At 40.3% G+C, this 20,729-nt stretch overlaps 1 protein-coding gene across 4 annotated transcripts in view; it reads right to left on the bottom strand.

Annotated features, from left to right (window-relative positions):
* Window positions 1-20,729, bottom strand: part of LOC111866064 (alpha,alpha-trehalose-phosphate synthase [UDP-forming]) — a 60,878-nt gene that overhangs the window by 11,632 nt on the left and 28,517 nt on the right. For all 4 annotated transcript variants that reach the window (XM_023854609.2, XM_023854606.2, XM_023854608.2 and 1 more), the window contains exons 4-6: window positions 19,653-19,778; window positions 18,485-18,640; window positions 12,199-12,316 (exon numbers count right to left, since the gene is read on the bottom strand). In XM_023854609.2, coding sequence (XP_023710377.1) covers window positions 12,199-12,316; window positions 18,485-18,640; window positions 19,653-19,778 — 400 coding nt within the window. The remainder of the gene's footprint in view (window positions 1-12,198; window positions 12,317-18,484; window positions 18,641-19,652; window positions 19,779-20,729) is intronic.

Raw genomic sequence — 20,729 nt, 5'->3', positions numbered from 1 at the left:
TCATGAATGCTATATCTATATGACACACATGAACAAGTATAACACTCTCAAGGTTAACACATCAACTACTGAACTGCCTTGAATGACGTCTTCTTGACGAATCCTCGAATCCTCCAGCCTACAACTGCTGAACTGAACTGTCACTTCATTCACTTCACTTATAACAAGTCTGCAATCGTCTCTCGTTCTAGTTTAAGTCAAAGTCACATTGCGACTGACGGTCAGTCAATCAGTAAGTCTTGGTGTCGAACACCCTCCTGGGGCTCATGACCAGATATTTATTACTGTTTGATAGTTATGGTCTTGTTCTTCTGGGACGCCTTCTCTAATGAGAGGGCGGGTCTGTCTTCTGTACATGCTGCTGGCCCTTGCCAGTGCAGTATTTCTTGGGTCTGAGTCCCTTGAGACTCACGACCATACTTTACTGTTTCACATTCGAGACTTCCCTTTTCGTCGCCTCCTACAACTTGCAGGGTCACGGTGGGGGTCTAAGCTATAACAGATATTCGTTATATAAGCTTCACAAGGACCACATAGAAAATATCTTTCGTTCTTGACTCCTATTGTTGTAACGCACTCAACTGATTGTTATTTACAGGTCGGTCGTGTAACAAGTCTTCAAGGAGTGTATTCTTGTGACGTCACTTTATTACTCAACGCCATAACTACAATTCAACGTAACTATAACACAAAATGTTGAACAAGTCGTTTCACAGTCGCTCCTTTCATATTAACAACTCTCAGTATACTGTAGAACTGTCGAACTCTCCGTGCTGGCTTCCACTGCCTTCTGTCTGGCTTCTACTGGCTCCCACTGCACACTGGGTCCTTCTCTTCCACTGCTCTCTGGCTGCTTGTCTGGATTCACAACACACACACACAAAACAGTTCACATACTGTTCAGCCGGCCTCTTATATTTTTCCCGGTTGCCACGTAGTAACAGCGGTCTCCCTTGTTGCGTCACAGTGAGAAGTGCTGTTATGCCACCGCGGGGAGGGGCAGAGTGTTTACTGGCCTGTTACCATAGCAGATGTTACGTCACTGCTGGCAACGCGTGTTACCGCGTAGCGTGGAGTCCACGATCCTCAACAAGGTCGTGCCTAGAAACGGCGATTTTTCTACTGTTGCCTTTTGTGGGGTATTTACCTGTTCGTTGCCTAGCAACGCTCTGGCCATCCACTTTACAATATAACTCACCAGATATAGTGAAAATGATCTAAATAGGGAGGTTTTGATGGCTGGGACAAGTTTTCAGAACGCAGGAGCAGAACCCTTGCAGTATGCTAATTATACATAAACCAGAGGGCACTTAGGGAATAGGCAGATCTGCTATGTGGTGGTTCGATTGTGTTGAAGAAGATATGGATGATGTGAGATGAAAATCACAGGATCGGAACCAATGGCGAGCAATCTAAAAGATGCCAAGGTTCATCATGGACTGTAGCGCACACAGAAGAAGAAAGTAGAAGGAAGAAGACATAATGTGGATATTCGTTCTTCTCCGAGTAAACATCTCTTGGTAAACTATGTAAACAGCAAGCAGTAATGATTATTTTATCACATGCATCAGGAATCACAGATATTCTGGTATAAAAGATTCTGAAAATCTGACACAGAAGTTCAACTGTACGTATTTCCTTTAACACTGCGAGAATGAGTCAGCCTGTGGCTGAATACAGAATTTTGTTTATTCGCATTTGCTGATTTCTAGTGTATGTGCAAACGGAATGCTTTATCTCGCATGATGATGCAGTCCAGAATTATATCTCAGCAAGAAGTCACACAGCCATAGGAGAGAGCTGCCTAAAACGTACATTTCCCTATTTTCGACTTGCTGAGAATTCCATTGCTACCGTCTTTTCCATTGACCCACCGCTGATTTCAACAAATTTAGAATTTGAATCAACCACTGTTACCGAAACCTCGTCCCTTTCATCGCAACTTTTAATTTAAGAAATCAAAAAGTCAGCTAATGCAAAATCAGGAAAGTAGGTTGGATGAGATAATGCGGGGATCCCTTGTTTCGCCAAAATCTCGGAAAGGATCCCCAAAGAAAGTGCCCGTGCATTGACGTGCAGAAGATACCAGAACTCACTTTCCTGAATCTCAGGCCTAACGCGATGAACTCGAGCGATCAATCTCTTAATCGCCTCTTTAAAAAAATTACCGTGTACAGGCTATTTTTCTGGAACAAATTCATGAAGAATTATGTATATTTAGCATAAAAATGAAGTCAACATTATTTTCACATCCGATTTTTGCATTATCATTTTCTGAGTTCTCGGTTTATTTGGACTCAACAAAGTTGCATTTTGACATACTGTTTCTGGATCCTACATGAAACACCAGATTTTATCACCCGTTCCAATCCTTTTTCAACGTTTCTATCGTTATCAATCATTTAAAAAATTTAAACAGACGATGCAGCGCGTTGATGTTTTTGATCCGGCATTAATAAATGAGGAAGAAAATGAGCACAGACTCTTTCTTCTTGAAATTTTCGACTAATATCTTATGTGCTGTCTCTCTATTGGCCCCTGTCATTTCGTCTAACATCCGAACATTCAAAGTTCGATTTTAGGGCAAATGTCCGTCGATTATTCTTCTCTGGAAGTTGTAGGATGGCCTTTCTGTTCATCGCCTTGTAACGACTCTCGCCATTCTTTGAATCTTTTATGCCATTCAAACACATTTGTTCCTGATAAACCTTCTTCACCGTATGCACTTTATTAGCTAATCTTGTTCCGTTTTGAAACTTTTGACACAACGGAAAAACTGACTTCACCTAAACAACTGTAATCCTCATATGCATCAACCAAACAAGATGAAACTTGCACATCATACAAATTAACGCTCTCCCGTTCATCCCCATAGATGGCGCTAGTAGTGTTACTGTGAACTTAACTGTCCCACTCTAAGTGTCCGAAGGACTCTAGCATAGAGCTTGTTGGACATAATGAATGAAGATAATTTTCTACTGAAAATGTTATAAACGTAGAGCTAGTTCATCATAAACAGAGCTGTATTGCATTCAATTGAACTCTCGTAATATTTGTCGACTTACATAATGATATTTTGTCAATACGTAGGCATGAGTTTCACAAGCTTCTTCTTCCGCTTATCATCGTAGCAGGACTCTTGACACTTGTGATATTTCAGAGAGTAATTCGAAGAATATTCGTAATTTGTGTCACAATAGTTATCTCTGCACTTTTTGCAGAAATTGTTCTCATCTCCGTCAAATTGCTGCTGCCCATTGCCACGTGCAGCTGTCTTTTAATTTACACTTTTACCATATATTTCTCAGCACTAAATTTACTGTAAACGCCATTTTTTTTTATGAATTTGAAAGCTGCTCTTCTGAACTCCGCCAAAGTCATCCCATGACCAGTACGTTGTAATTTAAAGATGTGTTCCCTGAACTTCTCATTTTCAAATCCCAAAGCGGAATTTCTCTTATATGCCACTAGATTATGTTGTCGTCCACCGTATTCTGCTGCTTCTCTGCCTGAAGTAGTTCGTCGAACAGCGCACTCCTTCACGGCAGTGGCAAGTTTCATTCTGCCAGAATTATACTCCGCAATGGCATGAACCATTGCTACCTCAGACCACATTCTTCTAGTATTATTCCTAATTCTAGATCTTGGCATCTGAAACAATAAAGCAATAACCGCCATGCGAAACCTTAGGACGAGACACACCAAGGAAACTGGCAACTGCAATGCAACGCCAATTTTCGAGAAAAATCACCAATTTCAAGTAAGCAACTGGTTTCCTGATTAGCAGGCGCACACTGAAGAAAATTATGTTTGAGTAGTTGCTCACTTCTTAAATGGGTATTTACTATAGGATTCTGACGATGGTGTATAACACACTGAGATATTCGGTTTTCGGGCTTTATCCATCATCCTGGTTTTAAGATAACTAAGAAAAACATTGGACCAGTGATTGAGGGACCCAACAGAATAGGTGTTTTCCTTCACCTGAGGACGGAAACAGATCCAGTTTCCGAAACGTCGTGTTTTTCTTAGTTATATCAAAAACCAGGACGATGGATAAAGTCCGAAAACCCAATATCTCAGTGTGTTAAATGGGTATGTTCTTCCGACGTAATGCATAATTATATTTTTTAATTTCATGCACTTACCTTCTGCAATGGAAGATATTAATAATGATCCTGTCATAATATGGTGGTAGTTGAGACCAGCTGAGACAGCGTGAGAAGACAGGACGACGACCATAATGAAACTATTGGGATGCTAATTAATTTGTTTTAATTATGGTCAATTTATTTTAATCATTATATATTGCGTTCACACACGATAGGAAATTCTGACATATAGTGTAACTATTTTAGCAAGATACCCTCTATCTGCAAAAGTTGGCACTAAACTTCGCCGACAACCGGTGGTCGCTCGGTCGGTATAGTTCGCTTGCGGACTAAAATCACGGAGAAGACACCTGAGGATGGCCGTATATAGCCGAACCATGTAATGTGGAGGAAGAATGACTGTATAATAAGTCGCATTTAAGACGGAAATATATTTGAAATAAATGATATATTAATGAACAGGATGCTTAAATACAATGTTAGGAAAAGAAAACATTGGGTGCGTCCGTTCTTCTGCAACAGTTTAAGCTGAGGCGCTTATAATGTTTCGAAAGAACTTAGTCTGGATCCAGGCTCCTTCATCTCGTGAGAATTCTTTTCCAAGCCAAATCTATTTTGTCCTGCCTACAATAGTCTGTGTATATATATATATCAGGCTCTTGCTCAAGTAACTGCACAAAACAGAATTAGCAGCTTCGTCAACCTTTCGTATCAAATGAGTAATTGAAGCGCCTTATAGAACAGCTGACATTAGGAAACCACGCGGCAACGCAATTGTGAGAAGACTGGCATAATCCGTTGCCTGGAAGTTGAGTTTCTCAGTCTCTCCACGAGTTGTGTTGTAGTTTCCTAAATTTGCACTGCTACATTCAGTAACATGTCTTCAACTCAGGCTTATAATTCTGGAAAATTGCGGTTGCATTGCGGTTGCTTGTTTCCTTCGTTTGCCCTTGCTCTTAAGGAAAATTGCGATAGATATTAGGCGCGTTCTCTAAGTTCAAGGTTTCATTAAATTAACCTGAAAACCCCATGTATCTGGAATGAAAGAATATGCACTAATAGTTCCAAACCTTAAGAAACTACGTATATTCTCAACCAGCTGAAGCCTGTCTGTCAAGATAAGAAGTTTTGCTTGCGGAAATACAGATATATATATATATTTCAGTTTAGATATTTTGGACAGGTCCAAAAGAGATGTCCAACAGCGTCTAAACTACTTGTCCAACAAGCCCCGGCTAGCAGATATACCCTCCAAATTTACTGCTCTATATTTGTTAACACTGATTATTTCTCTGTATACCATAACCGCACTTGGTTAGATTACATCAGAGAACCACTTTATAGCATCCTGGAATATTTGGACCATGGATGGGATAAAAATTACCATCATGTCAACATTGTAACAAGCAGTATTACCAGTAAATATAATTGCACACGACTTGGTTGAACTCTTGTCTGATTGACAAATATCGAAAATATTTTAATCAGTAGGTGTTCACTGCAGAACTAAAGTGTGACACATTCTCCAACACAAAATAAACAGAAAGTGATGCCCTCTTGTGGCGAGGCAGCAAGTCAAAAATATAAATGTACCAAAAGATCCAACTGTCCGACAAAATCACTTTTACCCTGAATTTAGGTGCGTTTTTGTTTTCAGTAGTGATCAAAATTAACATTTTTCAGTTCTATGCTTTTAAGTAACTCTTTTTTGTTCAGACAAACCGGTAGGTACTTACAATTACGTACATTACCCTAATCACTTTTCTCCCCACTCCATATCACACATTTTGTCCTACACCTATTTTTTCTATATGTTCTAGGGCGGCTAAATCAGTATGCCTCAGGGCGTCAGGAAACTCAAATCCACCTATGCGTTGCCCCATCAATGACTCACACGCGATGGGCAAACGTCCATTTATTCCAGAATTCTGTTACATTCTGCTTCTTAGTGTGATTAATTGGTGGTACTAGGAATGAAGGTACTAACTTTCGGAGCAGGGCTGTCATTGAACAATCATGCTTATATGACTGTATGACATCCAGATGACAAATTCAAGAGACCTGAATATTTCTGTTCGCGATAGAAGTCTGAAATAAGCAAATTAATAACAGTTAGTCTACAAGTGTAACAACTATTAGTAAGGTCCAATATTTCATATGGTCCAGTGTGAGTAATTCTCGACGGAGTATGAACTGGTGAATGAATTTATTGACCACTTATACACAATACTTGGAACTACTAGCACTTACAACTTTATCACTCATTTCCATATTTTACGAATTACTACACGCTAAGTCTTCTCCAGCCTAGAGTATCTTTACTAGTCGTTGCTTGTTAACAGCCCTCAGGATTAGAGATCCTTCAGTTTCTGTGCTCACGTCGTTACTGCCCGGCGAATATTCGGTAACTGAACCCTTAAGTGAACTATACCGCTGTGTATTCTCAGCCTCCCTTGCAGAACTCAACTCAGCTCATTGTGAGTCGAAGTCAGAGTTACTTTATGACTGGCGGTTTACCGCCAATCAGTTCATCTTGGAGCCAAACCATAATAGACTCACGATCAGTATTATTTTCCAACTGAACCCTTGCGGTTATATTCCTAGTGTAACATCTTCTCTGATGAGAGGATGTGTCTGTTGTACACAATTGCTGCTGGCCCTCGCTGGAGCAGTAATTCTCGGCTCCAAGTCCCGTTACTGTCTCAGATTCGAGACACCCAAACCTGGATATCTAGGACCCAGTACTTCTATTTCCCAGGGCCAGGGTGGTACAGTTATAACCCCAGGCACTAGGTTCCCTTTTCATTGCTTCCTACGACTCATACGACTACAGTGCAAATATTCGAACTCAACTCCAACTGACCTATTTATAACTTCTCGGCATGAATCGCAAAGAAAATGCGGTTCTTCTATTGTTGCGTACGTGTTCGTTGCCTTGAAACCGTCGCTCTTTAGTCGCCTAATATTGTTACATAGCAACGGCTGTACACGCTACAATATATTTTGAGTTGTATGTTCACAAAAGTCTTTGTTTTCTCGAAAATTTGTACGAAATGTGGAAGCTAGTGAAAGATAATTATTTCAAAATAAAGACAGGAGAAATGGGTACTGGTTTGGCTACATCACTGCGACATTGTAAATGGCCAGATCAGGGAGCCTGTCATACTTAGAAAATGTAAAATGAAAAATTCGAGTGTTAATATGTCGAAGTTAATTCTGTTCTAGGGTTGTTACACGGGTGCTTGTGGGCAATAATGCTGAAGTTTCAGAGGGACGTGCTGTCTCCATCATCAGTGTCGAAGTCGACTTCTGGTACGTTGGCATCATTGCCCATGGCATCTCAAGAAAGGAATTAACACCAACAACTAACCACCGCGATAGCCTAAAACCAGTGATATGTTGCTATCTGATATTTCAACTATAATTTTGGCAATAAAACTTTAACAAGTAAAATAAATGTTTAATGTAGTTCTCATATTATAGAGCAAAATACCAGATATTTTCAAATGTAACTCTATCATGTTAATATATATTAACTCTCCTTAAAAGGGGGGCACGCGGTAGCATAGTTGGTTGAGGCACTATGCTACAATCTGGAAGGTCGTGGGATTGAATCCCGATGAGGTCGTTGGATTTTCTTCAATTGACCTAATCCTTCCAGCCGCAGAATGGCCCTGCGGTCGATTCAGCCTCTAACAGACATCAGTACCACGGATATTCTTGGGGGTAAAGGGTGGCCAGCATCTATGAGCCGATTGTCTGGAAAATGTGGGAACCTCAACATCTCACAACCCTATGGGCCTCCACGGCCTGTTATAGGGATAATTTTACTTTTTTTTTTACTTTAACTCTCCCTAAAATCGAGTCAATGGGTCAGTCGTTACTTGAATCACAAGCTCGATTATTGTATGAATTTCAAGCTAGGTCACAACTCCTGTAATTCTATCCGTAGTTCCATACTCAAAATAAAATCGGTGTAAATTAACTAAACATACATTATCGTATACGGTTGACCTTGACTACGTTATCTTGGAAAAGGAATCTGTTGCTGCTTGATAATACCGTTGTTGGCTGCTGAATACCTAACAATGATTAAATACGTCTGACCGGTAATACAATGCCAGTTTCTACAAACTCGGTATTTCCCGTTTTGGTCCCTAGTGCATGTACCATTATTCTCCTGGACACGCCACTTACTCAGCTCTGCTTAGACGGTTTCCAGACCCTACTAAAATGAAATCAGAATTATCATATTTGTTTTGGATAAAATCGCAAGTTTATGCTTGAGGGCGCCTGTCAAGGATAACTATAATTGGAGCTGCGATATTCAGATTCAACCAGAAACCAACATGCCGACATGAGAATGCTGAATATGAATAAAATCCGTTCGGCCGTTCAGATGCCAGCGAGGCGCACAACCATGCGTACATCCAGATAAAGACATAGAGAGAGACAGCGTACCAATATCACTTTTTTTTTTTTTTGCATTTAGACGGATCAGAAAATGTAAATTCATCAAAATCTCGAAATCAATTCTGTCACCATCACAATACTTTCTCATATACTTTAATATATCAAGTTTCTTTTTAAGGTTTTGACACTTTAAAATATGTAGAATTTCTTTTTTAGTGAGCACAAGTGTATATATCTTTCATACACCATGTGTTACATTAAACCATTTCATGTTACTTCCCCGGAGATCATGAACTTTTGCAAACGAATAACAAAATTTTTATGACCATGGTTAGTGTCTCTGTAGAACAGCTTCATTCCGTGACTGGATAGCAGTTCCGAAATTGTGTGCAGATATTTATGAAAACTCCGGCATTTCAAGGAAATCCACAGAAAACAACGCAAGGGTTTAAGTTCGATGAGTTTGGTAGTCACAAAAATCCTTCCTCAAATAACATAGGATACCCATGCAACAGGACTCAAAAGTGTCGGAAAAGAAGAGAAGTACGGAATTGTTGATGTCATGAGAGATGTTCCATGCTGTGCTGGTTGAGATACAAATCTGTCACCCTGAACGTCTCAGGCATTTACTTAGGCTTCCTGTTATGCCGACTTCTTCTACAGGAGAGATGAGCTACGTTTATACTCTTTCGCACGTTTAGCGCACATTATCTACTTCCTCAAACTGTTCAACAGACAATGACTCTCACTGTTTCAACACGAATAGAAAACTAGCGACGACTTGCCTCTCCATAGCACAACGAGAATCACTAAAAGACTAAAGGTTCGGCTAACAAATCCGTTTCGATCCCTAATATACGACACCATCTTATTAGTCAGTTCGGTGTTGCTAGCTGACACCATTTTCCGGATGGCGTAGAACGATCTGGGAAAGTTTCATACGTTTGTGTTCAATAAAAAGAAGCGCATATTTAAAATATCAGATGACAAAAATCTTTCTATATATGAGAAAGTAAATATCTGAACCTTGTGCTTGGAGGCTATGAAAGATATATTTAAATGTAGAATGGAATTGTTGAAAACACTAACAAATCGTCATAACGAAGACAAGATGGATATATGCATGAAAAATTTGGCAGTGATGATTACGAAAAATTGTCATCCCATTTAATTGTGCAAGCGAATATGAGCATTATGTCAACAGCGTAGGTTCATTTCCCGGCATCATCATTCCCAGTCACTGCAGCTACTTTTGTACACATCGTTCTGATCGATCTACTTAACATTTTTGTAACATTTTCTCGTATTTTTCTTCCTCTTCTAGCAGCAAACTAGCTACTAAGCTATGATCCATGTTTTCTCTTCCATCTCTTTCAGTACTAAATAAACAGCGGAAAAGAAATCACTTGGGCCCGGATCTTTATGCGATAAAAACACTTAAAATATGAACCAAAGCACTTAAAATATGCGCTAAAAAGCGGGAAAATATGCACCAAAAATAAAACAATATGCACTTAAGAAACAGGTCACTTTATACAGACTCGCCTCACAATAGGCAACTAGAGGTCTTTCAGTGTTTTCTGGAGACAAACTGCGTCTGTTGTCCGTCAAAATGAGTTTATAGGCTGATAATGATCTTTCTACATCAACTGACGTGATTAGACAGTATTTATACACAGGGGCCGAAGGTTCGGAACATTCATCTGGCAAAGATACCCCAATTCCACTAAAGTACTGAATAACTGACTGAATCCTTTTTAGTCCTGGGTTCGATTTCAACACCTTTTCTAAATGATATAATGATACAAATTCCGTCCCAAGTGCATTTATCATATGGAGTGCAACAGGATGCTTAAATATAATATTGTAAACCTTTTCTAACTTGAATTTAATCTTCTCTCCAATTTCGCCTGGAGCGGAAATCAGTGAACAAGTTGATTTTTGAACGAGTTGAAGTGAGTCGTGAAGGAGCGCACCAAAAGATTCTAAGCTCTGAATAGCTATTGAAACTGTAGAAAAATGTGTATGAATAAAATTCACATCTTGATAAACAGTATCACTTCCAAACACCACTTTTGCTTCACGGACACATGCATACTCATCTTCAAGTTTCGTAACCACTTCTTTTACTTGATTGAAATTATCCTGATAAAATGAAACTGCGGATATCCATGTCCCCCACCTAGTTAGGACAGGTTCAGATGGTAGAGGAACCTGAGGTAGGCAATCTTTGTAGAACTGGACACGAGCTGGTGCTTTCAGAAACAGTTTTTTTCCCACTTGCAATTAAATCGCTAACAGCTGGAAACTGTGCGCGTATTTTTTCTGCAATACGGTGTAATCCGTGCGGTAAACAGGTTAAGTGTATAAGATTTTGATAAAATACTTGTAAGGCCTTTGCTGCTTTCAACATATAGGAAGCTCCATCTGCGAGTAATACAAGCACCTTACAACAATTATTCTCAATTTCAGATGGCCATAGTAGTCGCAGAGAATCATTTACAAATCTTGCTATTGTGCTATGGTTGGTTTTCTCTAGTGCTTTGCAAGCAAGAAGAAGAGGGTTGCCGGGTTCGTCTGGATGTAGCTTACCAACTACGAAATTTGCTATGTATCGGCCACATAAATCGGTTGTCTCATCCACTGATATCCAGACACACTTCCCTCCGATGTCAGAACGGATTGACTCCAGAGTAGATTCATACAACAAATGTAGATAATTTTTTCTAAGAGTTGATTCATCTTGAATTTTTTGAATTACACAATATTTCTCCAGAAATGATAGCAGAACTGGACTGCTTAATTTATTCCATGGAATGTTGCTGCATACTAAAGCCTTACAGAGATCGGCTGAAAATGTATTAACAGAGGACATGGGTTTGACCTGTGTAAGAAGTAGTTGTTGTGGTGTGCTGTTTTTCTTCCCCTTCTTTGCCACAATATGTGCAGTCATTCTTGAGTGTTGTTCAAGTTGTAATTTCTTTTCACATTTCACTCCCTTTGCACACACTTGACAGTACACGATGACACTGTCTGTTGAATAGTCACTATTACCCGACACCCACCGAATTTTTAAATATCTACTGCTGCACTTTTCTTTAGGCATTCTCAGTATATGAACACTTCTTTGATGCAGACTATTAAAGTAAAGAGTAACACATTAACTGAAGAGACTTCTCTAAAGACCAACCCTCTGATGCTACTGTCTGCTGTGGTGGTCAAAGAAATGCAGGAAAATCCCACCCCCTCCCTTTCAAAATGGCCAAGCAACCTGCTCGTATTGTAAGTGGTAAAAGTGCTGTTACTCAGAGAGTTGAGAATAGCAAGCAGCAAGGGATGTCCAAAACACAGGCAAAACCGATTTTGTTAGAGAATATTGAAATTATCCTTAATTCCAAACATATATGCAGAAACATGCTATTACGTTTAGAATATGCAATAACGACCAAAACCCATACAAAAGCATTTGCCTATGCACATATGCATTTTAAAAAAATTCGGGCCCTAGAAATCACTAAACGCGGCTGTTGACTGGTACCTTCTACCGCGACTATCTAACATGGCGGTCAACAGCTCCAACAAAACGCTATTTGCAACTGCGACTAGTTGTCCACCCAGTGTGCTTACTTTATTTCATTGGCATGTGATCACGTTAGCCACTTAACATACTTACCCAACATTCCTTGAAGTATTTCATCGTCCCACGGGAAGAGCCTCATTATATCCCATGAAGGAAACGGAATGTGAAGAAAGAAAGCTAGCTTGCACCTCAGTTTTTCCTCTTCAACCACCTGAAAATAACAGTAAATTTCCTGAAGCGAACTAGAACAATACTTCAACTTTAAACAGTATTTTAATTCCCATGATTAAACCACTAATAGACAGAATACAAAAATTACACCACATATTTTCGGGCGTATCTTTCGTGAACCCCTGGGGAGTATTGAATGCAAAAGACCAAGGAATCCTTTCCATAAATAAAACCAGACGGAATGCAGAGGAGGATATTCAAAAGAATCAAACACTGGAAATGAAAGTTACATTAAGAAAGTACGATAAGAAAAAGAAAGAGGGAGACCAAGACAAATCTGGGTGAGAATATTTAGATAAAAGAGAAAACATACAGGACAAAACGAGATGAAAATCAAGCTGAAGACAAACTGCTTGTGACATAATCAAGCAGCTTCCACTTTCAGATATTCTCTCAGATGAAATGATGAAAGTTGTGGAAACTGGAAGAGGAGTGTAGTTCTAAAAAAGGAACAGTCCGTTTTGATAATGTCACAAATTTAGACCACAGCACTAGGCACTAGTTATTATTATGGGTCATTTCCACAGTATGGTGCAAGAAAGAGGCAGAATTATGAAGACAGAGAAAGAGAGAGAGAATTAGAAAATTCAGAGTGATACAGAAGTTGGCAAAACTCTCAGGTAGAAGCCAATAAATTAGAACAATATTATATTTAAGTATCCTGTTGCAGTTTATATGAACAAACTAGTATATTCCAAAGTGTTCTGACAATGGCGCATAACACTCAGAATTACTGGGATTTCGAAACTTTGTCCATCGTCCCTAGTTCTAAAAATTATAAAACACAACGTTTCGAAAAATTGGATCTGTTTCCTTCCTCAGCTGAGGGGGTGAGACACCTACTATATTTGGTCCCTTGAGAAGAGTTAACCTCAATCACTAGACAACCCATGTCAGAGCCAGAGTTACTTTACGACTGAGTTGTAATCTATCTCTCAGTCAGACCGGACATTTACACAACAGAGTCAGCCATCAAATAGTATAAAATATTAAATAAATAATAAAAAACGTAACAACCTGCCTCTGAACACCACATCAGCTATTGTGTATATAATATGTTCGTATAAACATTACATGTATTACGATTAAAACTGCCAACTTCCAAATATCATTACATGTACAACTTTTAACTATACTTTTGACTATGTAACTGCTTAATTTAAGACTTCAACTTTTATTGTAATATATGTTTTATATTCACTTATATCATTTTATACCATTGTATACACTTGGAAGTTTAGCATTGTATCCTATATTTGACATGCAATTCAGTAACGAAAAGTTTAATGTATTTGCCTGATGATGTCCTTTTGAAGGCCTAAACATGTAGCAAAAGTATCTCCTCATCGGGACTTAAACCCGCGACGTTCCAGCTTGTAGCATAGCCTCTCAACCAACTACGCTATCGCGTGCCCCACGACGGTTTTCAGTAAGAAATAATATTACGACTGGAGGTTTACTGCCAATTGGTTCTTCCTGGCGGAAAGTCTGTGAGACCCACGACCAGTAATTTTATTTTCCAACTGAATTCATTGCGGTTATTGCCCTTATGTAATGTCCTCTCTGACGAGAGGATGATTGTATCATTTACAATTGCTGCCGGTCTTCGCAAGCGCAGTCATTCTCGGGTCCGAGTCCCGCAGGAATCATGATCATATTTTACTGTCTCAGATTCCAGAGTCCTCAACATGGAGTACCAGGTCCGCGTATTTATATCCCCCAAGAACAGTGTGGTCCGGATATACCCCCAGGCACCGGGGACAACCTATGTGAATCCGAGTCTTATGTTACGACCGTCGATCAGTCGGCCAGTCTGTCTTGCAATGAAGCACAGATCTGGGGCTTATGACCAGATTTTTATTGCTGTCGGACAGTTGCGTGTTTTTTTTATGTGGGGCGCTTTATCTGACAGGACAAAGGCATGTAGTTCACAATTGCTGCTGGCCATTGCCAGGGCAGTCATTTTCGGGTCCGAGTCCCGTGGGACACACTCAGATTCGAGACTTACATTTCGTCTTCTCCTACAACTCGTAGGGCTACAGTGGAGGTATTTGACCTCACCTCTACACGTGATCAACCGATGTTATCAACCGTTATCTCAGCTTCAAATTTAACCATCCGTTGCATGTGAAAAGGTATCTGATTTAGAGTCTTCACAATGGAGCTTCCACCATATGCCAAGAACAAGTTTTAGATGATGAAATTAGCAATCTGAAACATGATCGTCAGCTCAACGGTTATTCCCAAGTTTTCATTGACTCAATCATTAATACCAAGGACAGCAGTTGTCAGAATAAAGAGCAAAAGTCTCTGGGATATGCGTATATTCCATATGCGAAGGATGTTTCAGAGAAGTTCAGACATATAGGGAATCGATATAATCTTAGGATGATTTCCAAAACTAAACACATTGTTAGGAGTTCTCTTGTGAACACCAGGCCGGAAAGAGATCCGCAACAGATGGCACAGTGCGCCTATAGCATTCCCTGTGAGAGTGGAAGAAGCTACACTGGCGAAACAGGCAGACCTCTAGCCACGCGGCTCCATGTACATAGACACAATCTCAAATGAGGTCATCTAAAAAATCAAAATTAGCCCAACATGCCTATGAAGAGGGTCATATGGTAGGTTGGGATGAAGCTAGAATTTTGTAAATTGAAAGTCTTGGCAGGTATAGGAAATGCAAGGAATCGGCCCATATGACATACTTGACCAATCCGATCAGCCAACCCAGTTTGGATACTTCTCCCATCTGGATCCCCTTTATCGGCAATGAGGTTATCAACTCACAGAAGATCTGTATGACGTGACATATTCTTCACGAGTTTCTATTAGGTTTCTTTCTCTAGTGATCAGGTTTCAACTCACTGATGGTGCTAGCGGTAGGCATTATACGTTTACACAAATTCTCCGTTTAACAATATGCATATGTGTTCGTGGACTTGGTTTGTTGGCTAGGTTTGCAGTATAAATTTCTACCTCCCTTTGTATCCTAGTTCCGCGAATGTGTGTCTTATCACAATTTCTATTTTATAATTTCCTGTTATCTCCCTTTGACATATTCTAGCCTCAGGTACTTAAACACCAATTAATTCTTCATTAATATATGCTACCAGATTCAGTTCCTACTGGAAGTTGATACGCATGACCGCTTGGATCTTTCGTTTCAAACCATCACTACTCCATCGAGAGAGACTTCGAGGTGAATTGACTGTGGCGGAATTTGCGGCGGCTCGTACCTACTGGATTCAGAATGTACAAGAGGAATGCTTCGCTGTCGAGCTTTATGCACTTCGGAACAACACACCACTACTGGAAGAATCCAAAATCGCTTGTTTCAACCCATTCTTAGACTCTGGGCTCATTCGTCTTGGCGGACGGCTAAATTTTGCACCGCTAACGAGAGAGCGGCGTCACCCACTCCTACTCGATGGGCAACATCACTTCACGAAATTGCTAATACAACAGACACACATTCGCCTACATCATCTCGGACTTCGCATGGTGTTGGCAGAGCTGAGAGATGAATTTTGGATCCTCAGATCACGGCAGATGAGAAAGAAGGCACTACACCACTGTCTGACCTGCAAAATTGTGAAAAACACTCGAGGACAAGAAATTGAAACACCACTGCCAGCCGATCGTCTTAAACCCACTAAGCCCTTCACCGTCACCGGTGTCTATTTCGCAGGTCCCCTCTATTTCAAGGTGGGGAGCCTGACACAGAAAGCTTACATCGTACTCTTCACCTGCGCAACAACCAGAGCTCTGCATCTTGAGCTTGCCTCGGATATGGATACCGACAAGCTTCTAATGGCCTTCAGATGGTTCTCCGGAAGAAAAGGAATCCCACACACCATATACTCTGACAACGCGAGGATGTTCCACGCTGCTAGCAAGGAGTTAGCAGAGCTCAGTCAGATTTTTGCTGACCAACGAACAAGTCAGCACTTCACCCACAACGGTATCTCGTGGAAATTTATCGCATCACGGGCGGCTTGGTGGGGAGGCTGGTGGGAACAGTAAAACGTTTCCTAAGAAAGGTGTTGGGTAAAACCCAAATCAATGAAGGAGCCCTCGTAACACTGTTAATGGAAGTAGAAGTCGCCATAAATTCTACACCAATCGTTGAAGACGACTCCGATGTGCTGACGCCAAGTCACTTTCTAAATGGTGAACGCTTGACGGCATTGCCCACCAGTCCGTAGCCCACCATCCGAGACAACCTGAGAAAAGAAGCCAGCCTTAGGGAGAAAATGCAGGAAGACTTCCTAAAGCGGTGGCAGAAAGAGTATCTCCTCGACCTGCAAAGTTATCACCAGGTGCGGCGCCCTAAGGGAAGATCTATGGAATGTCATGTAGGAGATATTGTTTTACTTCAGCACAATCTACAACCATGGCACATCTGGCAGAGGGCTCGAATCCACGAAACACGACCTGGCCGAGACGGAAAGGTGCGGCAATCATCCTACGGACCGCCAATGGTACCAACGTCAGCAGACCTGTGCAGCTGGTCATCCCACTGGAGATCGACCAGGGTTGGGGAGGATGTGGAGGGCTGACGTCTCTTAACTACAACTGCTCCAACATCGCATTTCTTCCTCTGTCATTTCCTTCCTCTCCTAACTTTCAGCCTCTATGGTGAGGACATGTAGGTGAAGAGAGAGAGAGAGAAAAATATGGCTACTGTGCGAATAGTGCTGTTTACTTGCTCCCACAGCCTGATTATGTTCGATTTTGAACACTGGTATATATTGCATGCAGAAAGAATGCGGCAAAAGGTAAACTTAATCATTTGGTTAATTAATTGAGCACTACGCCATGAAGACATAAGGGAGGTGGTTGTATACTCCGCGATTTCAGTCCGCAAGCGAACCACACTGACCGAGCGACCGCCGCTTGTCTGCGAAGTTTAGTGCCTAGCTTCTTTATTCTTGACCTCGGCACTAGGTAAAGGCATTATCGCCGGCGAAAGAATCCTAGGTACGCATTACATAGGAGGTTGGGTGGGTCCCAGATCTGGTTTGAATGGTGTGAAGAGGAAAGTCTTGACCCTACCGTGAGAATTTCAGGATGAAACCAGAATTGAATTAATTGTGCAATTAAGGGCAGATAGGATTTTGAAAATATTTGCTGCTTTCAGTGCTGAATCCATTACAGTAACACACGCATCTAAATTAGAAAAATTAAAATTACTCCTTTTTTACATAAAATTTAAATGTAGCAGTGAGACGAAGGCCCTGAAATTACGCAGTTCAGGATTGTCATAGTGATGAATTGTCAAGCATTACCTCGTTTCATGAACATACACGATGCAGCAGGTCACAAAATGATGAGTCTTTTGTTTCATTCTGAGAGGAATGGTAATATTTGGATATGGATATGGGAAGAGTAGTTAGTGTTTATCATGGAATGTGATTTGGTTTATAGGTAATATGACGACCATATAACTATAAGGAAGATATATTTTAGTAAATTCTATCTGTGTAGGCCCTATTCCTCTTGCCAATTTTAAGTGTAACACTGCTCTTCATTAGAAGTATTGTTGAAAGTGATGCAGGGACTGGTTTGACATTTTATTCTCTCTTGGCAAGTGGAATTAGCCCATGTGAATGCATCAACAAAATAACAAGATCGTTTGTGTTGTTTATATGTGCCTGGTAGTATCAGTCACATTTACTATAGCCCTATTAGTAAATGAATAGGAGGATGGCTTGAAATTCCACTGGGAATTCTCTGAAATCAGTTTGCCTATAAGAAATCGGACCACAACATTAATATTTTTAGCTTGCCTATGATTTAAAATCATAATTTCACCTTCTGTTTTGAACAGATATGTAACTTATGTCTGTTCCATTAAGGGGAAAACAGATGTTGAGCGTGTTTGGGAACAAGGTCCTGAGGTGAAGATTTGAACCTAGAAGGGTGAAAGTAAGATGAGACTGGCGAACGCGTTTGTAATGAGGAGCTTCATCATTTGCAAACTTTCATAATAACATTAAGATTGTAAGATTTGAGGCTTTCACGGCGGTGACTATAAAGAAAGCAGTCTTCTGGGATTTGGCATCGTGTATATGTGGTGTGGTGTTCTTCAACATTAAGATCATCAAATCAGGAAGATGGAATGAGCAAAGCACATAGCACGTACCTGTCGGATAGTGGTAGCAGCCACCAGCAGCTGGTAGTCGTGTATCCACACTACTGGGCATGTCTCAAACCTCTCCTGATCATCCAACTCTTTCGCTGACTTCCGCAAGGCTTCCAATGTTCGACTGGCAAATTCCTTGTTCACTCTGCAATAAGCCTGAAAATGTTCCAGAACTCTCACTCTCTTAGCCCAAATGAAACAACATTGGGATTTTGAAACACTCTCACATAACCATGATATCCTTTTGGTTTTTGAAGACGATTGTATCTGTCCCAGTTTAGTAACTTTTGAATCAGTTGATGAACTTTTATGAATCTTTGTGTGAAAATCATGCAATCTCATGTAAGCCCAACTTAGTGTTTTATTTTCCCAGGAAAAATAATTCCATTGCAGTGACTGTGAAAATGTCAAAGCTAGGCCATGAAATTTTAATGTACTGCAGGACTTAAAAAAAATGATGTAGCTTCTGTTAACATCACTTTCGTCCGGTATTTAATAAAAATATGGTGACCTAGCAAATATTTAAATTGTCACTTAGCTATGCCTACTAAACCATTCAAGCTAAACACATAAGTTGCATAAAAAGAGGCATTTCATGCCTGCAAATTTTAAAGTTAAAAATTACAAGTAGTTACTATAGGATTCTGACGATGGTGTATAACACACAGAGATATTGGGTTTTCGGACTTTATCCATCATCCTGGTTTTTAAGATAACTAAGAAAAACACAACGTTTCGGAAACTGGATCTGTTTGTGTCCTCAGGTGAGGAAAAACACCTATTCTGTTGGGTCCCTTAGAAAGAGCTAGCCTCAATCACTGTCCAGTGTTTTTCTTAGTTATCTTAAAAACCAGGATGATGGATAAAGTCTGAAAACCCAATATCTCTGTGTGTTAAAAATTACAGATATGGAGATGGTGTAATTCTATGAGGCTATATCTGACAACAGCTAATATAGAGTATATTAGTAGTAGCAAATATCAGGTTCAGAAATAGAGCATTAATGTACAAAATTATTGATTTTAAAAGTGAATTATGCTTAGTATACAGGTGTAAACCTTCAAAGAATAGTAGACCTCATCAAATCTACCTTGAACTTCGTTTGGAATATAGATCTCATGGGATATGACAAGTGAGCACCTTTAAATATTTTATTCCATGTACGTACATCCCAAGTGTGGGCCTTGAAAACTGCACGGTCTGGCATCGAATGGAAGAGCGGCCAGAATGTTCCGTTGCAGCATCCATTGTAGAAATCGTCGAACTCTCTTTCTGGGATGTGAACTGCTATTACCTGGTAGAATCCCCAGAGATGTATTACTAAATACTACAGCCAATATTGCATTTTCAAAATGTGGTACATAGAGAAAATCAATATTTATATAGCAATAAAAAGAGAAGAATTTAAGACCAACCAAATACGTATATGATGTCACTCTGAAGCCACTACATCACGTTACTAAGATACCCTTGCAATATCGCATTGCTTAATGAACATCCTGTGGAGGAATAGTGCAGGTAGAGCACTAGGCATTTGTATTGTCTGCACTACATGAATGACTCATCTCCCCATCTCTGGTGAAACGAAACTGACACAAAATTGGATGGATGCTGCATGAACACCAGGAATAATCTTGTCTCAATAATAGGATTAATACTACTTACTTATGGAGCTGAGCTCCTCTTGAGGAGAAGCCAAATCTGCAGCTACTCAAGAATTTCCCAGCATTGTATGGAACCTGAAAGTTTTTTTACTGCTAGTGGGGTGGGACTAAGTCCCTTGTACTGCAGCCACTTCTGGCCTCTTGTACGAGACCCAGATAATAGGTGAGGGTGATTGTGAAGCAATTGGTGGAATGAAGATTGGCAGGGGAAAACGAAGTACTTGGAGAAAACCTGCCCCAGCACCACTTTGTCCAACACAAATCCAACTTGACCAGACCCAAGATTGAACCCTGGCCGATGCGGTGGGAAGCCAGCGACTAACCGCTTGAGCTGTGGTGCGGCCAACCTGAAGGTTTATTACCATCTTCACAAGAGCCCTCCACTGGTCCCTATCCTGAGCCAAATCAATCCAATCCATACCATCCCATCCTATCTCTCTAAGATCCACTTTAATATTGCCCACCCACAGTGGGACCAATTCATTATGTAATTAAGGAAATAAATACATAACTAACTCCATGGAGATGAGCCCTTCTTGAGAAGCCGCCAATTGTGCAGCTACTCAAGAATTTCGAAATAT

The sequence above is a fragment of the Cryptotermes secundus genome, unplaced genomic scaffold (genome assembly GCF_002891405.2).
Source record: "Cryptotermes secundus unplaced genomic scaffold, Csec_1.0 scaffold318, whole genome shotgun sequence".
NCBI classification, from domain to species: domain Eukaryota; kingdom Metazoa; phylum Arthropoda; class Insecta; order Blattodea; family Kalotermitidae; genus Cryptotermes; species Cryptotermes secundus.
The sequence above is the reverse complement of the archived record's forward strand: the minus strand, read 5'-3'. Positions and strand labels throughout refer to the sequence as shown.